At 43.2% G+C, this 21385-nt stretch overlaps 1 protein-coding gene across 2 annotated transcripts; it reads left to right on the top strand.

The window, feature by feature from the left end:
• Window positions 1–6567: 6567 nt before the first annotated feature.
• MTRES1 (mitochondrial transcription rescue factor 1) lies at window positions 6568–21304 on the top strand. 2 transcript variants are annotated; one of them, XM_058174416.1, is made up of 5 exons: window positions 6568–7236; window positions 8219–8663; window positions 10087–10159; window positions 17461–17610; window positions 20032–21304. In XM_058174416.1, exons 1-5 carry the CDS (start codon window positions 7092–7094, stop codon window positions 20128–20130), a joined length of 912 nt encoding a protein of 303 aa, XP_058030399.1. In that variant the 5' UTR covers window positions 6568–7091; the 3' UTR covers window positions 20131–21304. The 2 variants fall into 2 exon arrangements, with proteins under 2 accessions (XP_058030399.1, XP_058030407.1); XM_058174424.1 differs by lacking the exon at window positions 20032–21304 and having other exon boundaries at window positions 6574–7236; window positions 17461–17884.
• The last annotated feature ends 81 nt before the right edge of the window (window positions 21305–21385 follow it).

Raw genomic sequence — 21385 nt, 5'->3', positions numbered from 1 at the left:
AGACAAAGTCACAAGAGATCCCCGAAGTCTGTGCTAAGGCCAAGATCTTGCAAGGAATTCCCAGCATTGTAGTTCAAAATATTTGAAGGCTATCAGGTTAGAGAGAATTTTTCTAGTAGCACAGAAGAAGAAAGAAAATTATTGTCTTTTAGGAAAGGTATTAAATAGCTTATTCATAGCTTTAAAAAATACTATTTTTTCTTTGCTTTTTCTTATTTACCGTTTAGTATTTTAATTTTATTAAACTTGTTTTGTCCATCTACTTTTTGCTTTTAACAGGGTGTGTACATGTGTGTGTATGTGTGTGATGTGTGTGTGTGTGTACATACATACATATATATATATGTGTGTGTGTAGGTCTTGGCATTTTCAGGTCTTTTCCCTTGTAAGGTTGAGAATACCTTGGGGACGTTTCGACGAGATCTCACTCATCATCTTCAGGCTGGTGTATTTGGCTTCATGCTTCTCGAGCAAAGAGTGGTCAGAGCTGCAGTCTCTCTATAAATACTAGTGGGGAGGTGGGGAGTGTTGCTGTGAGCGGGTTGGTTGGCTCTATGGTTGCATCCTGATTGGTAGATGGAGTGGGTGTTTGCAGATTGGTCGGCTGTTTTGTAGCATCCTTTGTGAGTGTGGTCCTGATCTTTTGTTCCTGAGCTTTGGTGTTGTGGCCTCTGAAGTTCTGTGATGTGATGTCTTGAGCAGATAGCTGTGATGCAGCATCCCGGGCCCTAGTTTGGCTCCGAGTCCGAGGTCCTGTCATGTGTTCCTGGTGTGTGTCAGCTTGCTTTGTGTGGAGATCGGAGAGGGGTGCAGCAGCCAGTGGTGTCAGCATGGTCTGGCTTCTGGATGGTGGTTGTGTTTCTTCTGTGGGATGGGTTTGGGTTTGAATCTGGTGAGGATGATCAATTTTCGTGGCTGGGACTCATTTGTTGACCAAGGCTGGTTTCCAGATGTCTGGTAGGTGGGAGGTGTCGTCCCGTTTGTTCATATTGTGGGGGTGTTTCTCTATTTCAATGGCTTCCATAATTATTCTCTTGTTATAGTGTTTAGTTTTGGAGATTAATTTGGTTCCTTCAAAATCAATTTCGTATCCTGTGGTTTTAAGGTGCTGGAAAAGGGAGGAGGTTTTTTCTTCTTTTCTGACTGCGTTTTTGTGTTCTGCGATGCGTGCATTTATTCTCCGATTAGTTTGTCCAATGTATGTGGCTGGGCAGATTTTGCATGATATTTCATAGATTCCTTGGTTTTCTAGATGGATCTTGTCTTTGGGGTTTCTTAAGATGTTGGTTATTTTTTGGTCTGTGCAGAAGGCTGTCTTGATGTTGTGTTTGTGGAGAATTTTGCTGATTTTATCTGTGGTGCCTTTGATGTATGGGTGGACATAGTTTGACCCGAACATACCAAAACCTGCATAATATACCCGTGAAAACCTATGAAAACACACACACACACACACACACACACACACACACAAATAGCAATACAATGGAGATTTCAATATCAAATAATTTAGTTTAAGACCAAAATCTGTATTATGAAATAAAGCTCTTGATGTATGTCTCATCTTCTTTCATTTCTTCCTTTCTAATGCTATTTTTACCTTTGACTGGAAAAAAACAAATAATTACAATAGTCATAACACTGATATCCTAAACCATAATTAATATTGACTGAATATAAACTTTTTCCTTTATTTCTAATGCTTCAAGTGAGTGTTCTCAACCTTAGCAATTTGAAGATCTGTGGACTTCAACTCCCAGAATTCCCCAGTCAGCTTGCTGTCAGCAAGATTTGCCTTCTTGCAGCTTAATTCAATTCATCCATAGTCTACATTCTAAGGTATTGTAAAAAAGGACTATGATTGGTTCTCTGAGTGACAAGAGAGTCATGTTAAAAACTACTATAGGTAGCCTTTGACTTATAACAGATCACTTAGCAACCATTTGAAATTACAATGGAGCACTAAAAAGATAGTTACAACCAGGTTCTGAAGTTCCAATGGCCAGGCCTTCCTCCCATGATCACCAGAACATATTTTGGGTGCTTGGCAACTGGCCCACATTTATGGCCGTTAGCAATGACCCATTGTCACATAACTGAAATTTATGATCTTTTTGCCAAAAATCAGAGTGATTTTTGGCAAATTTGCTTCACAGCGAACAATGGATTTGCTTAATGACTGTGGCATTCACTTTATGACTCAGTTAATGGCTTTACAACTATGGCAATCATTTAATGACCACCACAAAAAGTGGTCATAAAATTGGGTCCAGTCTCATGATGACCTGCTTTATGATGATCATGACTTATGACCATAATGAGCAGGCTCTGTTATGGTCATTAATTGAAGATTACCTGTATTAAATGTTCCCCTAAATCTTGATAACTTTATAATGCACTTGATTTCCTTATCTGCCAGGTTCTATCTAAAAGCACCATCTATGTATATAAAAATGGCTGCGTGTGTGTTTGTGTATGTTCCAGCATAACTCTGGAACGCCTTGAGCAATTTTAACCAAACTTGGTACACAGATGACTTGGTCTCTGGAAAGAAATACTGTGGGGGTAAGACACCCCTAACAGCCCTTGGGGTGTATGTTCTGTTAAGATACAGCATGTTTTGCCTTAAAATGGCTTCTACTGTACAGCACAGTGGAGTTGCCATGGTAACAGCTTCACAGTACTTCACAAGGGGGCTCCCTCTAGTAAGGGGGAAAATACAACATTAGAAATTACGTTTGGTCTGGACATTTTCAACAAGGCTTGGATTATTCTTGAGAACAAATGTATGGCCGTGATCAATAAAACATTACTGCAACTCGGCCTGCCTGCACCAGGACAAGACCGACACCACGTACTTCACGCAGATTACATATGATTAAAGAACTACAATGTCGAACAGCTTAGTGCATATAAATCAAGATCAGAAAAAAGCATGCCAAATGATCATGGATCAGCTACCAAAACAACATGGTACCATTTTACTTGACGCTTCTGGGGGCAAAGGGAAAACATTTTTAACTAATTTAATTCTTGCTGAAATCAGGACTCAGGGTAAAGGGGCTCATCCTGTTTAATACAGCATTGAGATAAATAAATACCTGGGCAACGCCAGGTTATCAGCTAGTTTCCTTATAAAGAAAGTGCTCTGATCTCTTTTCCCACTCTTAACTATTATAGCATAAAGGACAAATATATATTTTAATTACCTCAATTCCTGTTTGTTTTAGATTTTTAAAGGTTCTTCCCACTGTTCCAAATTAAATAACAAACATCCAAAAATAACCTTGACAGGTGAGTTCAAAGGAAGGGGCCATTATCCCAAAGTCAAGCAAACAAACCAAAATTCATTCTGAAAACTATATCATCATGACAAGTATTTAAAAAATCTACTAAATCTTCAGTGCCAGTATTAGACCATAAAAACATTTATGAGTCACAGTGGTGAAATTACTGCTCCCACTTTAATTTAATGTGAGCAGTTTTAATAAGTGGAACACTCAGTTAATGCAAACTGATTTTTGTCTTTGCTGTGTATTGGGGGGGGGGTTGTTAGATGGTGGTTTGAAAGCTAATATCGCACTTTAACTTCTATAATTAAACAGCAACCAAACAAGCAAACTCTGACAGTCAACAATAATCACGAACCTCTATGAGAACAAAAAGAGTTTCGGCTTGACAACACAGAGGGTTTTTTTCTTTCTTTCTTTCAGGACTTAACAGGGAGCATGTGCTGAGCAGTACGATTTTATGCCCTTGGCAAAGCAGGACACAGACTGTGAGACTGGGCTGACTCAACATTTCTGCATGAAGCAAGGGACAGTAAAGGTTTCCCTCGCCCACTCAGTACTTAAAAGATACTAAAGTAGGGAGCTTGCTAGATTGATGTTCAGCATGGTAGGCTCCTTAAATCAGCAGACTGGCCGTCAGCCCTGCAAGGTAGGCCAGATCAGGAAACAGACCCCATAAGAATGACTGCAACTGTATTTTACTCTTAAGAGGGGATAATAAGATCAGGGATGAAATGTTACCAGTTTGCTCTGGTTCGGGCGAACTAGTAACAGCAGCGTGTGGTTCGGCGAACAGGTAGTGGTGGCAGGGTGAGGCTCCGCCCACCAGCCCAGATGTCATTACTTCCTGGTTTTAAGCGAGGAGAGTCCTTTTGCCCTAAAACCAAAAATCGATAAGGAGCTGGACAAGCTCATAAATCAGGGATTTTGGTGCCAGTCGATCACGCAAAGTGGGAGGCGTGTCGTCACCCCAATAAAGGACGGGTCAATTAGAATTTGCGCTGACTACAAGGCGACGCTTAACAAAGCCTTACAGAAAAGCGCTTACCGGTTCCGTGGTGCAACACTTATTGCACTCTTTGGGGCAAGGGCAAGTCTTTGCAAAGTTAGACTTGGCCCAAGCCTACCAACAACTGCCCGTGACGCCCGCTGGCGAAGCCCAAGCGATTGTAACGCACAGGGGGCATTCAAGTGCACCGATTGCAATTTGGGGTCAGTGTGGCACCAGGGTTGTTCCAAAACCTAATGGAACGACTACTGCAGGGCTCCCAGGGTAGTTCCTACTTTGATGATGTCCTAATTTCAGGGAAAACATGGAGGAATTGGGGGCGGTTAAGAAAGGTTTTGGGGATTTTCCGGACAGCGGATTAAAAGTCAAGGCAAACAAATGCCAGATAGGGTCGAATCCGTCGATTTCTTGGGCTACGGATAGACAAGAAAGGAATTCACCCTACTGAGAGCAAGGTCAAGGCAATTAGGAAGGCTCCAGCGCCCAAAAACAAGCAGAGCTGCAGGCATTCCTGGGGTTGGTGAATTTCTATGCGGTCTTTTTAAAGAACAAAGCAACCGTTGCGGAACCGCTGCATAGGCTCTTGGGGAAAAATACTGTTTGGTCTTGGGGAAAGTCAGAAAATAGGGCTTTTGAAGCAGTAAAGAACCTGCTCTCAAGTGATAGCCTGCTCATTCAATATCACAACTCATTACCCTAGTGCTGGTTTGCGATGCCTCCCTTATGGGGTGGGGCTGTACTCAGCCATAGACTTCAAACGGCACAGAAGCCCCTATAGCTTTTTACTCTAGAACGATGTCCTCCCCAGAGAGAACTACAGCCAATTAGACAAAGAAGCACTAGCCATTGTGTCAGGGTTAAAAATTCCACGAATATGTCTTTGGGCGGAATTTTGAAATCGTGACTGACCACAGACCATTACTAGGATACTGGCTGGCGACCCAACGCCTGTGGCACTTTCGCCACGCTTGACCCGATGGACTATATTCTTAGCCGCTTATTCGTACAAGCTGCAGCATCGACCAGGAAAAGAAGTGGGGCATGCAGACGCGTTAAGCCGATGCCCACTACCAGGGGCGACCGAAGACCCCACTCCGGGGGCACCCATCCTACTCATTGACTCTTTGGACTCTGGCCCAGTCACATCTAAGGAAGTGGCTCGGGCATCATACCGGGACATTGTGTTACGGACTGTACTCGGTTGGGTACAGAGGGTGGCCGCTGCGCGGGCGAGCAGTTCAAAGAATTTGTTAAAAACGAGATGAGCTCTCGGCTCAAGGGGTGCCTGTTATGGGGTGATCGTGTAATAATTCCTGATAAGTTAAGGGAAAGGTATTGGACCTCCTCCACGAGGTCACCCAGGGATCGTAAGGATGAAGGGATTGGCTAGAAGCTATGTGTGGTGGCCACTCATGGACGCAGAGATTGCTGAGAGGGTAGGGAAATGCCAGGCTTGCCAAGAGTCCAGACCTCTACCCCAACGGCCCCAGTCAGAGAATGGGAAAAGCCCCAAGGGCCCTGGTCAAGAATCCACATTGATTTTGCTGGCCCTTTCAACGCCAAAGGCACACGGAACGCTGTTACCTTCCCACCAAAGGTGGTCCCTATTTTTTCTACTTGCATTTTTACGTGCTTTCGAAACTGCTAGGTTGGCAGAAGCTGGGACAAGTAACAGGAGCTCACCTCATTACACAGCAGCACTAGGGATTCGAACCGCTGAGCTGCCGACCTTTTGATCGACAAGCTCAACGTCCTAGCCCCTGAGCCACCGCATCCCTCACAAGATTCTAGTGAGGCTAAAACGGTAATGGAAAAAATATTTATGCTAGATTGTGTCTCTGAGATTATGGATGGGATTAATTTGCAATAGTCATCTATAATTATGTTTCTTCTATGCAGTGGTGAAATCCAATTTTTTTTACTACTGATTCTGTGGGCGTGGCTTGGTGGGCGTGGTGTGGCGTGGCGGGCATGGCAGGGGAAAGATATTGCAAAATCTCCATTTCCACCCCATTCCAGGGGAAGGATATTGCAAAATACCCATTCCTTCCCCAGTCCTGGGGGAAGGATATTGCAAAATCTCCATTCCCTCCCCACTCTGGGGCCAGCCAGAGGTGGCATTTACCAGTTCTCTGAACTGCACAGAAGCTAGAGGTTCTCCGAACCCTGAAAACCCCAGAAGCCCACCAATGAATACACTCTCTCAGTAAATGTTCTTTTGATTCAACTCAAGAATTCTGGGAGTTGAAGTCCACAAGTCTTAAAGTTGCCAAGGTTGGAGACCCCTGCCATAGAGGGCTAATTTTCCTCAATGCTATTTAACATATATATATGATGATCATCAGGTGTTTGGACTTGAAATGTCATCAGCTGTTAAAGACATGCAGATTACTTCTTCATGACACCTAAATTAAGAGAAAACAGGCAAATTTAGAATGAGTATCTAGATTCTGTATGGGATTGATGGGACCCAATAAATTGAAGTGGAATTCTCTCGTGACAGCTCATGGTTAATAGATTTCCAGGTGGGGGAATTAGTGAATCTGCCATGGAGTGGAATTTGATTCCGGTTCTTCATATTTTTATTGTTTTGGCCAGGGTGTGGACTGAAGAGCTTGAATAGTTTCAGATGTTCCTGGAATAGTAATTGATACTGGAGGACCAAGTGACATTTCAAGGAACACCTACCCAAATCTCTTGCTGCATTGACCAGTCTCTCCTGCTTATGGAAACCTAGCTGCTATTGTTCATACTCTGGTAGCCTCATGTTTAGATAAGTGGGGGATCTGGCTATGCATACATTGCATCTTTTTGAAGCAGCTGACTGGCTACCAATTAACTACCACACCAAGTTCATGATCTTGTGTTTGACAAAGAGAGCCCTTGAAAACCAGGGAACAGGATACCTAAAAGTCTGCTTTTGCCTTTATAGGACAGGTTGGTTACTAAGGTGATCAGATGAGGTCTTGTTGTGCATCCAGTATTACAATTAACCGATTGTTATTTTGCTGTTATTCATATTGGGCATTCTTTGTAATGAAAGCCTTGGGATTTTTTTCCACCAATGTCTCATATTTTGGACTGCTTTAGTTTATTAAAATTTACTATTTAAATTATTATTTGATTGTAAACTGCTTTAGATTGCCTGCTCAAGAAGAAATAAAGAAATATTAAATAAATAATGTGTAGGTTTGGCTTTCTTTCCTAAGAAAGTTTGAACTGTCAAAGCAGTCTATGCTTCATTTCTAAATCTAACCCTCTTGAGAAAATAATGAAGATTTCATTGAGGTTTTCATTCCCAACCCATTTTTCAAAATATAGTTCATCACAGTAGACTCAAATCAATTTTTGTTAGTCATAGACCAGCAAAACAGTAGATTTATGGATAAATTAAAACATTTCTCCCACTATTCTTCAATGCCTTATTTATAAATAGTGTTTGTGTGTGTTAGTATCAGAGCATGAAAGGGGTAATTATTTGCTGGTAAGTTAATGTAAGCCATTGAGTTACTGTGAATGCATAATATATAACTTTGGCAGATGATTATGTGAGCATTGTAGATTTTTATGACATCAGTGGTACCTGTTGGTATTAAGTTGCCTAACCCTATCTAGGACAGCCCAAAAATACTAGCTAGAAATCTTTTAACTATTTGGATTGTCGGTAGATGATGTTTATGTGTAAGATTATAGCCGAGTCCCTGGCTTTAAAAAAAAAAAATCACATCACAGAGCCACACATTTGTATTCAGAAATAAATTGAATTAATTCAGTGCCACATATTCTTTAATGGGTTTGGAATTTTGTGAATCCCTAAAGCAACATCTCTTGTTGCTTTAAAATATGTTAAGATGTTGCATCGTTTATCTTGGAAAATTTCTAACTTGCAATGCCCTAACTGTTTAATCCTTTGTTCCAGGGTATGCTATGACAGGGTATAAATTGCTTCTTGGTGCTTTTAGAAATCTAAATGTCTGGCTTGGACTCCTGGTCAAATCTCCTCACAAACTCAGCTCTCCCTGGAGGACCTTTCTTTGTGCTGCAAGCCAGTATCCCGGAACCGCAATTCTCCCCAAACATTTCTGTGTTTCTCCCATTCGGCATCATATATTTTTAATACCATGGTCAAAAAGTGTGACAGGGATTTCGGTCCGACACAAAAGTAACAAAAGCTCACATAAAAATGTGAAGCGAACTGTGGAAGAAGACTTGGAGGTGGAAGACACTGATGAAGAGATCACTGATTCAGAAGATGAGTTTGAAGATGATCCCAGCATAGTGAAGAATTACAAAGACCTTGAGAAAGTAGTACAGTCTTTTCGATTCGATGTAATCTTGAAATCTGGTTTAGATATTGCAAGAAAGTAAGTCTAAAAGTTTAAAATAACTTGTAAGTAAAGGGATTATAAGATATAGCTAGTGATATTTTGTTTAACATCGCTAAGAGAAAACTAGTTAATGTTTTCCCACTTAGAGAGACTATATATATGTATGTGTGTGTGTGTGTGTGTGTGTGTGTGTGTGTGTGTATATATATATATATATATGTTTTGCCAATACTAGTATGTTGAGATAGTATTCTTCATCAACCTTTCCCAATCCACATCCAAGTTGTAACAGCATTAAGTTGGGGAAGGTCATTTAAAATGACTTTTGTAGCTTGTGATTAAAATCCCTATGAAAACAGATTGGTCAGTTAAATCCTGTAAATTTGGCTATAAAGAAATAATGAGAAGTATTATCATCCGCTGATGGTTATTAAAACAAACAAAATAGCTCTTAATGAGACTATTTTTCCAACTTAATTTGTAGTCTTTTGGCTATTCTAATTAAAGCTTCCAGACACCATGATACGCATGCACATTTCTTGCTTAGATTTTATCATTTGTTTCAGGATTTGGTGTATTTAATATACATAGTAAAAAGCTTTGAATGAAGAACAGAAAAATTAGGCATGTGTTATCAACTTTTGTTATTTTACTTGCAGAAGGTAACAAAACAGATTTGAGTAGAAATTGTTCCTGATTTCTGATCACAGATCAGCAGCTGTCTATACTGTTCAATTGATCATATTGGCATTTTGACCTGAAAGCTGTTTATTTTAAATGTATATTTAAGTTATTTGAAGTTATATTTTATAACTGGGTTCTCTGAAATGTCCCTTTCAAGAAAACCTGAATGAGCTTAATAGGATTTGCTTCATCAGAAGTATGCATAGGGTTGCAGCCTTATTTAGCTTTAAAAAATGCAACATTGATTTTCCTTCTGTAAAAGCTTACTGTGTCTGGAAGTCCATACAAAGTGAATCAATTGCACTAGAGCGGGAAATGCTAAAGTGAAACATTGTTATCATTTATGTTAATTGATATGATCTAACTCAAGAGTTTTTCAGCCTTGGAAACTTCTTAAGATATATGCAGTTCAACTCCCAGAATTACCCAGCCAGCATTGCTGTATGGGCAATTTTGGGAGTTGAAGTCCACACTTCTTAAAATCACCAAGGTTGAAAAACACTGATGTAGCTATCTACAGTATATACATACGGTGCAGTGGTAGAAAAGGTTCTTCTTAGCAGTGGTGGAATTCAAGTAATTTAACAACCGGTTCTCTGCCCTAATGATTTCTTCCAACAACTAGTTTTCCAAACTGCTCAGAAAGTTAACAACCAGTTCTCCTGAAGTGGTGCGAACTGGCTGAATCCCACCACTGCTTCTTAGTATTTATTTTTGTAAAAAACTTACAGCAAGAATATTAAATATAAAAAATAGGATTCTTTTTGTTTTAAAGCAAAGTGGAAGATGCATTCTACAATGGTGAGCTTAGACTGAATGGAGAAAAATTGTGGAAGAAAAGCAGATCGGTAAGACTTTTTGAAATTCATGGTATAACCTAAATTAGCACGAGGAGTCATAGATAGAATTTAATTCTCATAAATATTACATAGTGAAAAAGGATCACAGCACTATATAAAAGACATTTGTCTTTACAGCATTGAGACCCAAGTTTATTATATATTTTTTGGCCATCTGCTTTTTATTTCTAGAACTGCTTACATTTCAATAACCAGATTATGAAACAGTTGCATCTTGTATTATACAACTAATATTGCATTTCAAAATGAGCTAGTTTAATCTATCTCTTAAGACATAATTTAAAGTCAGATGAACAATTGGAGTAAGTTCATATAAAATTTTGGGCACGCATTCTACATATTTTATTTCACTTTTGAAGAATTCTGGCTTCTTAATTTGATCATTGTGTTCAACTTATTTATTTATTTATTTATTTATTTTTCACATTTATATACCGCCCTATCTCCCTAGGGACTCAGGGCGGTTCACAGGCAAGTAAAAAGTACATATAAATACAGACTAAAATAACAATTAAAAAACTTATTCTACATAGCTGAATTATTAAAAACTATATAAATAATAAAACCCATTTAAAACCAGTAAATTTAAAATCTAATCCAGTCCTGCGCAGATGAATAAGTGTGTTTTAAGCTCGCGACGGAAGGTTCGGAGGTCCGGAAGTTGACGAAGTCCTGGAGGGAGTTCGTTCCAGAGGGTGGGAGCCCCCACAGAGAAGGCCCTTCCCCTGGGTGTCGCCAGACGGCACTGCCTAGCTGACGGCACCCTGAGGAGTCCCTCTCTGTGAGAGCGCACGGGTCGGTGAGAGGTATTCGGTAGCAGTAGGCGGTCCCGTAAATAGCCCGGCCCTATGCCATGGAGCGCTTTAAAGATTGTTACCAAAACCTTGAAGCGCACCCGGAAGGCCACAGGTAGCCAGTGCAGTCTGCGCAGGATAGGTGTCACACGGGAGCCACGAGGGGCTCCCTCCATCACACGCATTCTATCAGCCACATTCTGGACTAACTGAAGCCTCCGGATGCCCCTCAAGGGGAGCCCCATGTAGAGAGCATTGCAGTAATCCAGACGAGACGTCACGAGGGCGTGAGTGACCGTGCATAAGGCATCCTGGTCTAGAAAGGGGCGCAACTGGCGCACCAGGCGAACCTGGTGGAAAGCTCTCCTGGAGACGGCCGTCAAATGATCTTCAAAAGACAGCCGTTCATCCAGGAGGACGCCCAAGTTGCGCACCCTCTCCATCGGGGCCAATGACTCGCCCCCAACAGTCAGCCGTGGACTCAGCTGACTGTACCGGGATGCCGGCATCCACAGCCACTCTGTCTTGGAGGGATTGAGCTTGAGCCTGTTTCTCCCCATCCAGACCCGTACGGCTTCCAAACACCGGGACAGCACTTCGATAGCTTCGTTGGGGTGGCCCGGTGTGGAAAAGTACAGCTGGGTGTCGCCAGACGGCACTGCCTAGCTGACGGCACCCTGAGGAGTCCCTCTCTGTGAGAGCGCACGGGTCGGTGAGAGGTATTCGGTAGCAGTAGGCGGTCCCGTAAATAGCCCGGCCCTATGCCATGGGGCGCTTTAAAGATTGTTACCAAAACCTTGAAGCGCACCCGGAAGGCCACAGGTAGCCAGTGCAGTCTGCGCAGGATAGGTGTCACACGGGAGCCACGAGGGGCTCCCTCTATCACCTGCGCAGCCGCATTCTGGACTAACTGAAGCCTCCGGATGCCCCTCAAGGGGAGCCCCATGTAGAGAGCATTGCAGTAATCCAGACGAGACGTCACGAGGGCGTGAGTGACCGTGCATAAGGCATCCCGGTCTAGAAAGGGGCGCAACTGGCGCACCAGGCGAACCTGGTGGAAAGCTCTCCTGGAGACGGCCGTCAAATGATCTTCAAAAGACAGCCGTTCATCCAGGAGGACGCCCAAGTTGCGCACCCTCTCCATCGGGGCCAATGACTCGCCCCAACAGTCAGCCGTGGACTCAGCTGACTGTACCGGGATGCCGCATCCACAGCCACTCTGTCTTGGAGGGATTGAGCTTGAGCCTGTTTCTCCCCATCCAGACCCGACGGCTTCCAAACACCGGGACAGCACTTGATAGCTTCGTTGGGGTGGCCCGGTGTGGAAAAGTACAGCTGGGTGTCATCAGCGACAGCTGGTACCTCACACGAAGCCACTGATGATCTCACCCAGCGGTTTACATAGATGTTGAACAGAAGGGCGAGAATCGACCCCTGCGGCACCCCACAAGTGAGGCGCCTCGAGGCCGACCTCTGCCCCCCCTGTCAACACCGTCTGCGACCGGTCGGAGAGATAGGAGGAGAACCACCGATAAACGGTGCCTCCCACTCCCAATCCCTCTAACCGGCGCAGCAGGATACCATGGTCGATGGTATCAAAAGCCGCTGAGAGGTCTAATAGGACCAGGGCAGAGGAACAACCCCTATCCCTGGCCCTCCAGAGATCATCCACCAACGCGACCAAAGCCGTCTCAGTGCTGTAACCGGGCCGGAAACCGGACTGGAACGGGTCTAGATAGACAGTTTCATCCAGGTGCAGGGGAAACTGATATGCCACCATACTCTCTACAACCTTCGCCGCGAAGCGAAGGTTGGAGACCGGACGATAATTACCTAAAACAGCCGGGTCCAGGGAAGGCTTCTTGAGGAGGGGCCTCACCACCGCCTCTTTCAAGGCGGCCGGAAAGACTCCCTCCAACAAGGAAGCGCTCGTAATCGCCTGGAGCCAGCCTCGTGTCACCTCCTGAGTGGCCAGCACCAACCAGGAGGGGCACGGGTCCAGTAAACACGTGGTGGCATTCAACCTACCCAACAACCTGTCCATGTCCTCGGGAGCCACAGGGTCAAACTCATCCCAGACAATATCACCAAGACCACCCTCAGACGCCCCATCTGAATCACCGCAATTTTGGTCCAGACCGTCCCGAAGCTGAACGATTTTATCGTATAGATAACTGTTAAACTCCTCAGCACGTCCCTGCAACGGGTCATCCCGCTCCCCCTGGTGAAGGAGGGAACGGGTCACCCGAAACAGGGCGGCTGGGCGGTTATCTGCCGACGCAATGAGGGAGGAGGCGTAGCAACGCCTCGCTTCCCTCAGTGCCACTAGGTAGGTCCTAGTATAGGACCTAACTAGTGTCCGATCAGCCTCTGAACGGCTAGACCTCCAGGAGCTCTCTAGGCGTCTTCTCCGGCGTTTCATCCCCCTCAGCTCCTCGGAGAACCAAGGAGCCGGTTGGGATCTACGCCGGGTCAGAGGCCGCAGAGGCACGACACGGTCTAAAGCCCCAGCCGCAGCCCGTTCCCAGGCTGCGGCTAGTTCCTCTGCCGTGCCGTGAGCCAGACCCTCAGGAAATGGCCCAAGCTCCGTCCGGAACCTCTCCGGGTCCATCAGGCGCCTGGGACGGAACCAACGTAGTGGTTCCGTCTCCCTGCGGTGTTGAGTAGCGGTCAGAAAGTCCAGGCGAAGGAGAGAGTGATCTGACCATGACAAAGGTTCTGTGACTACATCTCTCAAGTCCAGATCCTTCAACCACTGACCAGAGATAAAAATCAGGTCCAGTGTGCCTCCCCCGATGTGAGTGGGGCCATCCACTACTTGAGTCAGGTCCAAGGCCGTCATGGAAGCCATGAACTCCCGAGCCACTGTTGATGACGAGCCGGCAGATGGCAAGTTAAAGTCCCCCATGACTAAAAGTCTGGGGGTCTCCACTGCCACCCCAGCAAGCACCTCCAGGAGCTCGGGCAGGGCAGCTGTCACGCAGCAAGGAGCCAGGTACGTGACCAGCAAGCCCATCTGACACCTATGACCCCATCTCACAAAGAGGGATTCACACCCGGCAATCTGAGGTACAGTGGTCTCCCTCGGCTCTAGACTCTCTTTAATAACAACCGCCACCCCCCCACCCCTACCCTGGGCCCTCGGCTGATGAAATGCACGGAAGCCCGGTGGGCACATTTCGACCAGGGGCACGCCCCCTTCAGTGCCCAACCAGGTCTCCGTAACGCCTATAAGATCCGCGGCGCCCCCCTGAATAAGATCATGTATTAGGGGGGCCTTATTGGCCACGGACCGTGCGTTGCATAACATAAGACGAAGGCCCAGGCTCTGAGGGTCTTGACCATCCGGGGAACGGGAGAAGTCAGAGGGATCGGGGCACGCGATCGCCTGCAAACATCGAGCGCGTGTCCCCCTAAACCGATACGATCCCCCCCTTCCGCCATATCTGCCCCTCCCACTTACCGTGCAAATAGAGCCACCCTCACCAAAAGGAACACATTCCCCCCCATAACCTCCGAACCCATTAAATAATCGCCGCGAGCACGCGCAGGAACTGGTTTCCCTCCCGACGGGCTACCCCCAACACCCGCCCTAACCCTCCCACCCCTTAAAAATGCCCTATCTAAAAAACCCCAAAGGCTCTTTCTCTTCGCATGCCACCTCTGTGGGTCCCAAGACCCGTCATTGAGGCCGGCCCTTGGTAACGAAGCGGGCCATTCCTGCGAGGCGAGGGCACCTCGCAGGCGCAAGAGTTCCGGTCCCGAATATCGCATAAATAAATAAATAGAAGATGGAAGGCGACGAGAGACGATACTGTCCCAGGATGGCGGCATATTGCACAAAGTTCATCAAATGGATACCCATTTTCTGGTGATTCTTCAAATGGTGGCTGGCTTAGAGATGAAAATAGATGTAAAAATAGGCAGATAGCATCCATGATAGAAAAAGTATTGCTATTCCGCCCAAAGCTCAGTCCTAAAATCCATAAGATGAAAAGGTGGAAGTACTATCACCGCCAGCGGTGTCCATAGGTATTTCTAAATAAGTCCCAGCAGGTCACATACATCCAGAGATCTTCCAAAGCAGTTCCAGAGAGCAATCATGGCCAGCGAATCCCAAACGGCCAAGCACAATGCAGATGACAATGCAAATGATGTAATCAAAGGAAGAAGTGGCCAAAATAGGCCAGGAGGCCTCCACGCCTACCACACCACTGCTTTCAGCCAGAATAATCAGAATAGTCCATGGCTAGACACCTCTCCAGGTCAGAGACCCGTTCAAGGTCTGCCCACTCCCCAGGGCCCAGGCCAGGCCTTTCCCAAGAGCCAGACCGGCCCCTCCAAAGAGGGCCTGTAAGATGTAACAAGCCGCCGATCTTACTGCGGCAAGGAGCGAAGCATCTCATCCCGGCCGAAGGTCTCAAGCAGGGAGGCCCCTAAGGGACCGTTCACAGCCCTCCGCTCCCACATCACTCCGAAGAAGACCGGGGGAAGGGCGAGGCAGGCAAGAGCAGGGAAGAACAACGCAAAATAGTCCGGCAGGAAAAAGAAATAAGCCACGGGCTCGCCTCTCAACTGCAAACGAGCCGCGGCCTCACCTCACGCCCAGTAAAAATGGCTGCCGTCCGCCGCTCGCCCGCGGCCTCCCGGTCTCATCCTCAGCAGCCGTGAGTCCGAAAAGGTCCGCGGACCTCTCCCATGGCTGCTGGGGGGATCATACAGCCGACCGGGGGGCGAAAATGACTCGGCACGCCGCCTGGGCCCCGCCATCCCGCTAAAGATCGTCCATTGTCGGTTCCGGTCCTCTACCGGGCTGCCATCTTGCGCATGCGCAAAAGGTTGAAAAACTTGAAACTTGAACTCTGTTTTAATTGTAAGTTAGGAGGAAGGCTAATGGTTACTGCTTTGTTGGATTTTGGGTGGGGTTTTTTTTTGGCTAAGGTACCTGAGTTGACCTAAGTTTCTCCCAGAAGAAGCAGCTACCAATGTTTTGGTTTTTTTAGTTGACTAGGGTGGCACCATCTCAGTGCAAATTCTGTGGAACAGCCTGCCCCTAGTACTGAGGCTGGTTCTCTCACTGATGGCCTCCCAGAAGTTGGAGAAAACTTTTGCTTTGGAGAGTTTGTTCATCATTGGCACTTTTTGCTTCTTCTATATATGATAATTGTTATTTTGGGAGGAGGAGGATTGAAGCATATTGTATTGTCCCTTTTATTAGGGGCTGTAGCTAATTTTTACTACAAACATTTCATTATGCTGTATGTGGCTATAAATTGTCATAGATCTGGTAGATTCAGCACATAGAAATTAAGTTAGTAATAGCAATAACCATTTTAATCATAGAATAATTTGCTTCTTATGGGGAAATTATTAAGTTTAGCACATTACAGTAGAGGTATGATGTTCGATTCTTAGAGTAAGAGTTCTATGTTATTTTGAAAACCGGTGAAGGAATTCAGGCAGTGGGGGAAGAGAAACTATTCAGTGCCACATCCTACCAATCTTACACTGCCATCTATTCTTCCCATGATCTGGAACTGTGTTATGGAAATAGGATGATTTGACCCATCACCATTTTACAAGCAAGGTAACAGACATGTATCATGTTGCTGTTCAGTATATCATAAGTTTTGCTTTGTTCTATACCTATAGAATGAAATGGAATGGGAGTAGTAAAATTAAATCATAGGAGTGGAAGAGGTCTTCAAGTCCAACCCATTTCTCAAGGCAGAAGACCTTAATATACCAAGATTGTCTTTTTTCTTAAAAACTTCCAGTAATAGAGCACCCATAACACTGGGAGGCATTTCGTTTATTAATTGTTCTGTCAGGAAATTTCTCCTTTGTTCCAAGTTGGATCCCTCTTTGACAAGCTTCCAGCCATTGTTTCTTGTCCTGCCCTCAGGTGCTTTGGAGACTAAGCCAACCTCCTCTTCTCTGTGACAGCCCCTCCAATACTGGAAGACAGCTATCATGCCATCCCTAAACTTTTCTTTGTTAGACTAAACACACCTAGTTCCCTTAACTGTTCATTGTAGAATTTAGTCTCCAGATCCCTTTTTGTTTCTCTTCTCTGTGCTCTTTCTAGACTCACAGCATCTTTTTTTGTATCTTAGTGATCAGAATTGGATATAGTATTCTAAGTGTGGACTCACGGGTGCAGTATACAGTTCAGGGTGTTGTGTCATATTACTGCTGTAGCTTCTTCATTGTGGCTCTTAAGTTTCATGGACTTGAAATGTCTGATAATGGGTTTACAGTAACTTTTGCACACATTCTTAAGGCACAACAACATCCTCGAATCATGGAATTTATGCCACAAAAAAGCACACCTATTAAACAGTCATCTTGGCAGCTTTCCTCCAAGCTTCAAAATGTGGGAGTGAAAGCATTCAAATCAATATGTCAGGCAAGTTATTCATACTGTTGCTCGAGGAAAAAAATGGACTATTTTTTTCTCCCTCCCCCCCTTTTCCCCCCCTTCTTATTCTTCAGGTAAAGGTTGGTGATACATTGGATCTCATTCTTGGAGAAGACAAAGAAACAGAAACAGCTGTAGTTATGCGAGTTGTTTTAAGGAAAGCATCTGAGAAGAATGAGAATGATAAATACAAAGTGGTGTTGAGGCGCTGGAAAAACCTAAAGGTGCCCAAGCAGGATGTATTGAAGTGAAAAAATGAATTGCATGTTGTGATTAATTTGTTGTGAGCAATCACATTTATTGTATAATATATAATTTTTTTGTTAAACAAAGTTTTTTTAAAAGGTTATTTGATGGCATGCCACTTTCCTTACTATAAACATTACTACATCTGTTCCATGACTTTCATTTGCTGTTTGCTGTTTTCATTTCAGTGGGGCAGAGAGAGAGAGAAATAAAATATTGTTTTTATGAGAAATAAATAAAAGGAAAGCCTGATCTTAAATTGTCTTGGCTGTTGCTTAACCACATGACCCAGAAATTCAAATGCTAATCTTAAGGGGAGACATTACATTTAGAGTATTTTTGTCACTTGCAATATCACTAACATCAAAAAGGGAGTATGTTTCCATTTCTAGGAATGAAAACTGAAATAAGTAATTTCTATTTGCTTTCCTCTTTATCCAAAGGTGGCAGTGTGGAATGTAGCTAAATCCGCTGGCTATGTATTTTCACTTGTATAAAGCAGAGTTCCTTCATGCATAAGATGGTTGTAAAAATAAGAGAGGATACTGTTAGTTGAATCATGTATGTCAGGAAAACGAGAGTGCTACTAGACTGAGTTTGTCATGTATTTTCTCACTTGAAAACCCAATGAGAGTATAAAGCTCTGAAACAGAAATAGATGGGAGTTACTGTTTACGTCAGTGTGCAGTGCAGCTCTGCATATTCAGTCTTCCATGGACATGTAATCTTATGGTGCTCATTAGCATAGACATGAGGCCCTGTACCAAAGTTCATATGTCTGATTTTAATTTAGCTCACTGCTGCAAGGTACATTACTTCTGTCTAGTGAAGGCACCTTAAAAACCACCCTGCTTCTTATTCAGCTGACGGAAGATTTTGGCTGGATTTCATCCTTACTATGGTCCATCTATTAGAGAGATGCAGACATACTTTACATACATAAATTATGGGGGCATACCAACTAGCTAAGGAAATTTGAGAAAATGTAAAAAGTAATGTATATATATATACTTACATATACTCTTACAGGGAGATTATATATATATATAGAGAGAGAGAGAGAGACAGAGAGAGAGAGAGAGAGAGACAGACACAGTCTTGTTTTATAATAGCATATTTGTGAATTAAAAACCTGTTACCATATTAAAATAAAATTGTTAATTGTAGCTCAATAAATTTCATGGAAGAAATTGTATGAATGCATTTTGTGCTCTCTTCAAGGATATGCTGATTACTGGAAGCTAAAATGTTTCCAAAATGATACTGTACACACAAATAATTTTGTGTTGCGGTTTCACTGGTACCTATTTTAGCAATAAGATAACAAAAGCACATTTATTTTTATTTTATTGCAGTAATATGTGAAAGGGAAGGAATTACAGGAAGATTGGAAACAACCCCAGTAGGAAAATAAAATCAAAATTAAGTATGGAAGTACACATTATAGAATGATGCTTTGTTTGAAATTCAGAAAACAAGGTTCTGCTACAGCTTTTCGGCTCTTTCATAGTTCAGTAGAACCGAAAACATGATATGTGATTTTTGTCATGTTCAGATGAGCAACAAAAACTGCTATTTCTAAATTATATAACATTAATGCCTCTATATAAATGTATAAGCTTTAGTTCAGATTAACATTTTATTGATTTATTATAAATCAGAAAATATTTTCTTCTTTACTCTCTAAGAGTGGTACATTCAGCTAACAAATATAGCATGTTAGAAAAGCTATTTGAGAGAAAAAGCTGAAATCACCCCTGGCCCTGAGACCAGGAAAAAGTTAGTGTGGTCCAATACAATATAAAAGAAACCTTCATAAGGCAGCTGAGAAACAGAAGTAGATGATGCAGATTTGTGAAGATTATCACCTATTTTACTTGAAGCCAGTGTGAATTTTAAAGCCAACATGTAAGACTTAAAGTGGAGAGAAATTTGGTAGAAAGTTAGGAAAAGAAATGTTCTAATCAATCCATTTTTCTTCTCACGATTTCATTTACCCCTTTATTTTTAATTCAGTAAAAATCCATTTTTTTCGGAACAGAAAAAATAAAAACATTTTTCTAAAGTGACATGTACATATTAAGATCCGAGTAACATACGTTATAAAATTGGATAAATAGAAATGTGCCACACACAGTAGTTGTATCAACACCTCACTGCCACAACAAATTGGGTTGTGCAGCAGTTTCAATTAGAAGGCAAAATGGTGCTACAGAGTGTGCAGCTTCAAGCAGCTCTGCCTGCAAATGCTTCAAGCAATGATGCCTTTTATTGGAATGGCACACAGCTGTCCTATCCTATTGCATGATCCTAAGAAGAAGTAATTGTGGTTTAGGGAGTTGTAGGCATGTGCTTTGGCTTGTGTTCCTGTGTGCTCTAAAGCATCTTTCTGCTTTCAGACTGAAATCCCAAAGGTGCTTTTTCAAGAGGCAACTGGACTTCCTTGTTTTTCTTTGAAGACGTTTCACTTCTCATCCAAGAAGCTTCTTCAGCTCTGACTGGATGTTGGGAAATGGAAGGATTTATATTCCTTGCAGACAGCTGCTTTGTTTGAAATTCAGAAAACAAAATGTGTCCTGAAGGTTCTGCCACATACTGCATTCTTTTAGAGAGTAGTTGAGGCCACTTGGAGCTTTATCTGTGTCCTCAGGGTCTCGAGTAGTGCAAATGGGTGTGGAGCAGGGGTGTCAAGTTGGCAGCCCACAGGCTGATGCGTCTCACACACAGGCCACGCCCACCCCAGCTGTGCAAATGGGAAAAACATCGCAAAACATATGACGGTGTGACACGGCGAGTTTTACACCCATGGTGTGGAACCTTGGAACTGCTGAAAGAACTGTGTTGTAGACTAATAGATGTCGTATCCCTCCCCCTCTGTTGAGAGAGGGCTCTTAAAGAGGGGTCAAAGAGGCCATCCATGTCAAAACTGAACAGCCCTCTCTCAATAGAGTGGGGGGGGGGAATATGACATAATCTATCTCCAGTCTACAACTGCTGTCCTTTCAGCAGTTCCAAGAAGGCTTCACACCAATTTTAACTACTCGGGTAACCCTGAGGACTCAGACAAAACTCCAAGAGGCCTATATATATGTTTGCATATATGTTATCTACATAATTTGCAAGTGGAACAAGTGTGTCATACTAGAAATGATTGAAAGTAAATGACATCATCCTTAGCATTGAACAAGCATTCTACTATAGAGCATTCAAGTGTAGACACTGATCATCATATATGCAATTTACACTATTCAGGGGAACAGCAAATTCACAAGCAGGGATCAGTTTCTTTGTCTAAACCAATTTATGGGCATTTGAGGGAGAAAAATCAGTGGATTGAATCTGGAAGTCTTTTAAAAATCCATGGAACAAATTACTGGAACTTGTTAGTCATGACTGATTTCAGTGGGACTTAAGTACTGTTACCTTTGTTTGGATCTAATCCAACCCAGCACATAAAAGGAAATGTCAGTCTGGGAATATGATTTTATTCTGTTACGTTAATTTCATGACTTGCAGTAAAAGAAAAAACACAGTGTAACACATTGTGACACAATGTAATATTCTTCAGGAAAAAAAACTAAAATGTTTTAATATTTACTGAACATATATTTAGTGGAACTATATAATCAATGTTTTGATCAACTAAACGATTAAAGAAAAATTTATAATCTTTGTGATAATGAAATTATTTGGGTGTCACTGTATTTGAAGATACTAATCAACATACGATAGAGCTTAGTATATAATTCAAAT

The sequence above is a fragment of the Ahaetulla prasina genome, chromosome 1, assembly GCF_028640845.1.
Source record: "Ahaetulla prasina isolate Xishuangbanna chromosome 1, ASM2864084v1, whole genome shotgun sequence".
NCBI classification, from domain to species: domain Eukaryota; kingdom Metazoa; phylum Chordata; class Lepidosauria; order Squamata; family Colubridae; genus Ahaetulla; species Ahaetulla prasina.
The sequence above is the reverse complement of the archived record's forward strand: the minus strand, read 5'-3'. Positions and strand labels throughout refer to the sequence as shown.

What these genes read in the sequence shown, in the direction of transcription:
- MTRES1 (XM_058174416.1), top strand. Translation starts at nt 7,092, where the DNA reads ATGCATACATTGCATCTTTTTGAAGCAGCTGACTGGCTACCAATTAAC. An exon ending in TGTGGAAGAAAAGCAGATCG is followed by an intron (nt 10,160 to 17,460) that starts GTAAGACTTTTT and finishes CTTATTCTTCAG; the next exon opens with GTAAAGGTTGGTGATACATT. An exon ending in GGCGCTGGAAAAACCTAAAG is followed by an intron (nt 17,611 to 20,031) that starts GTGCCCAAGCAG and finishes TTCTGCTTTCAG; the next exon opens with ACTGAAATCCCAAAGGTGCT.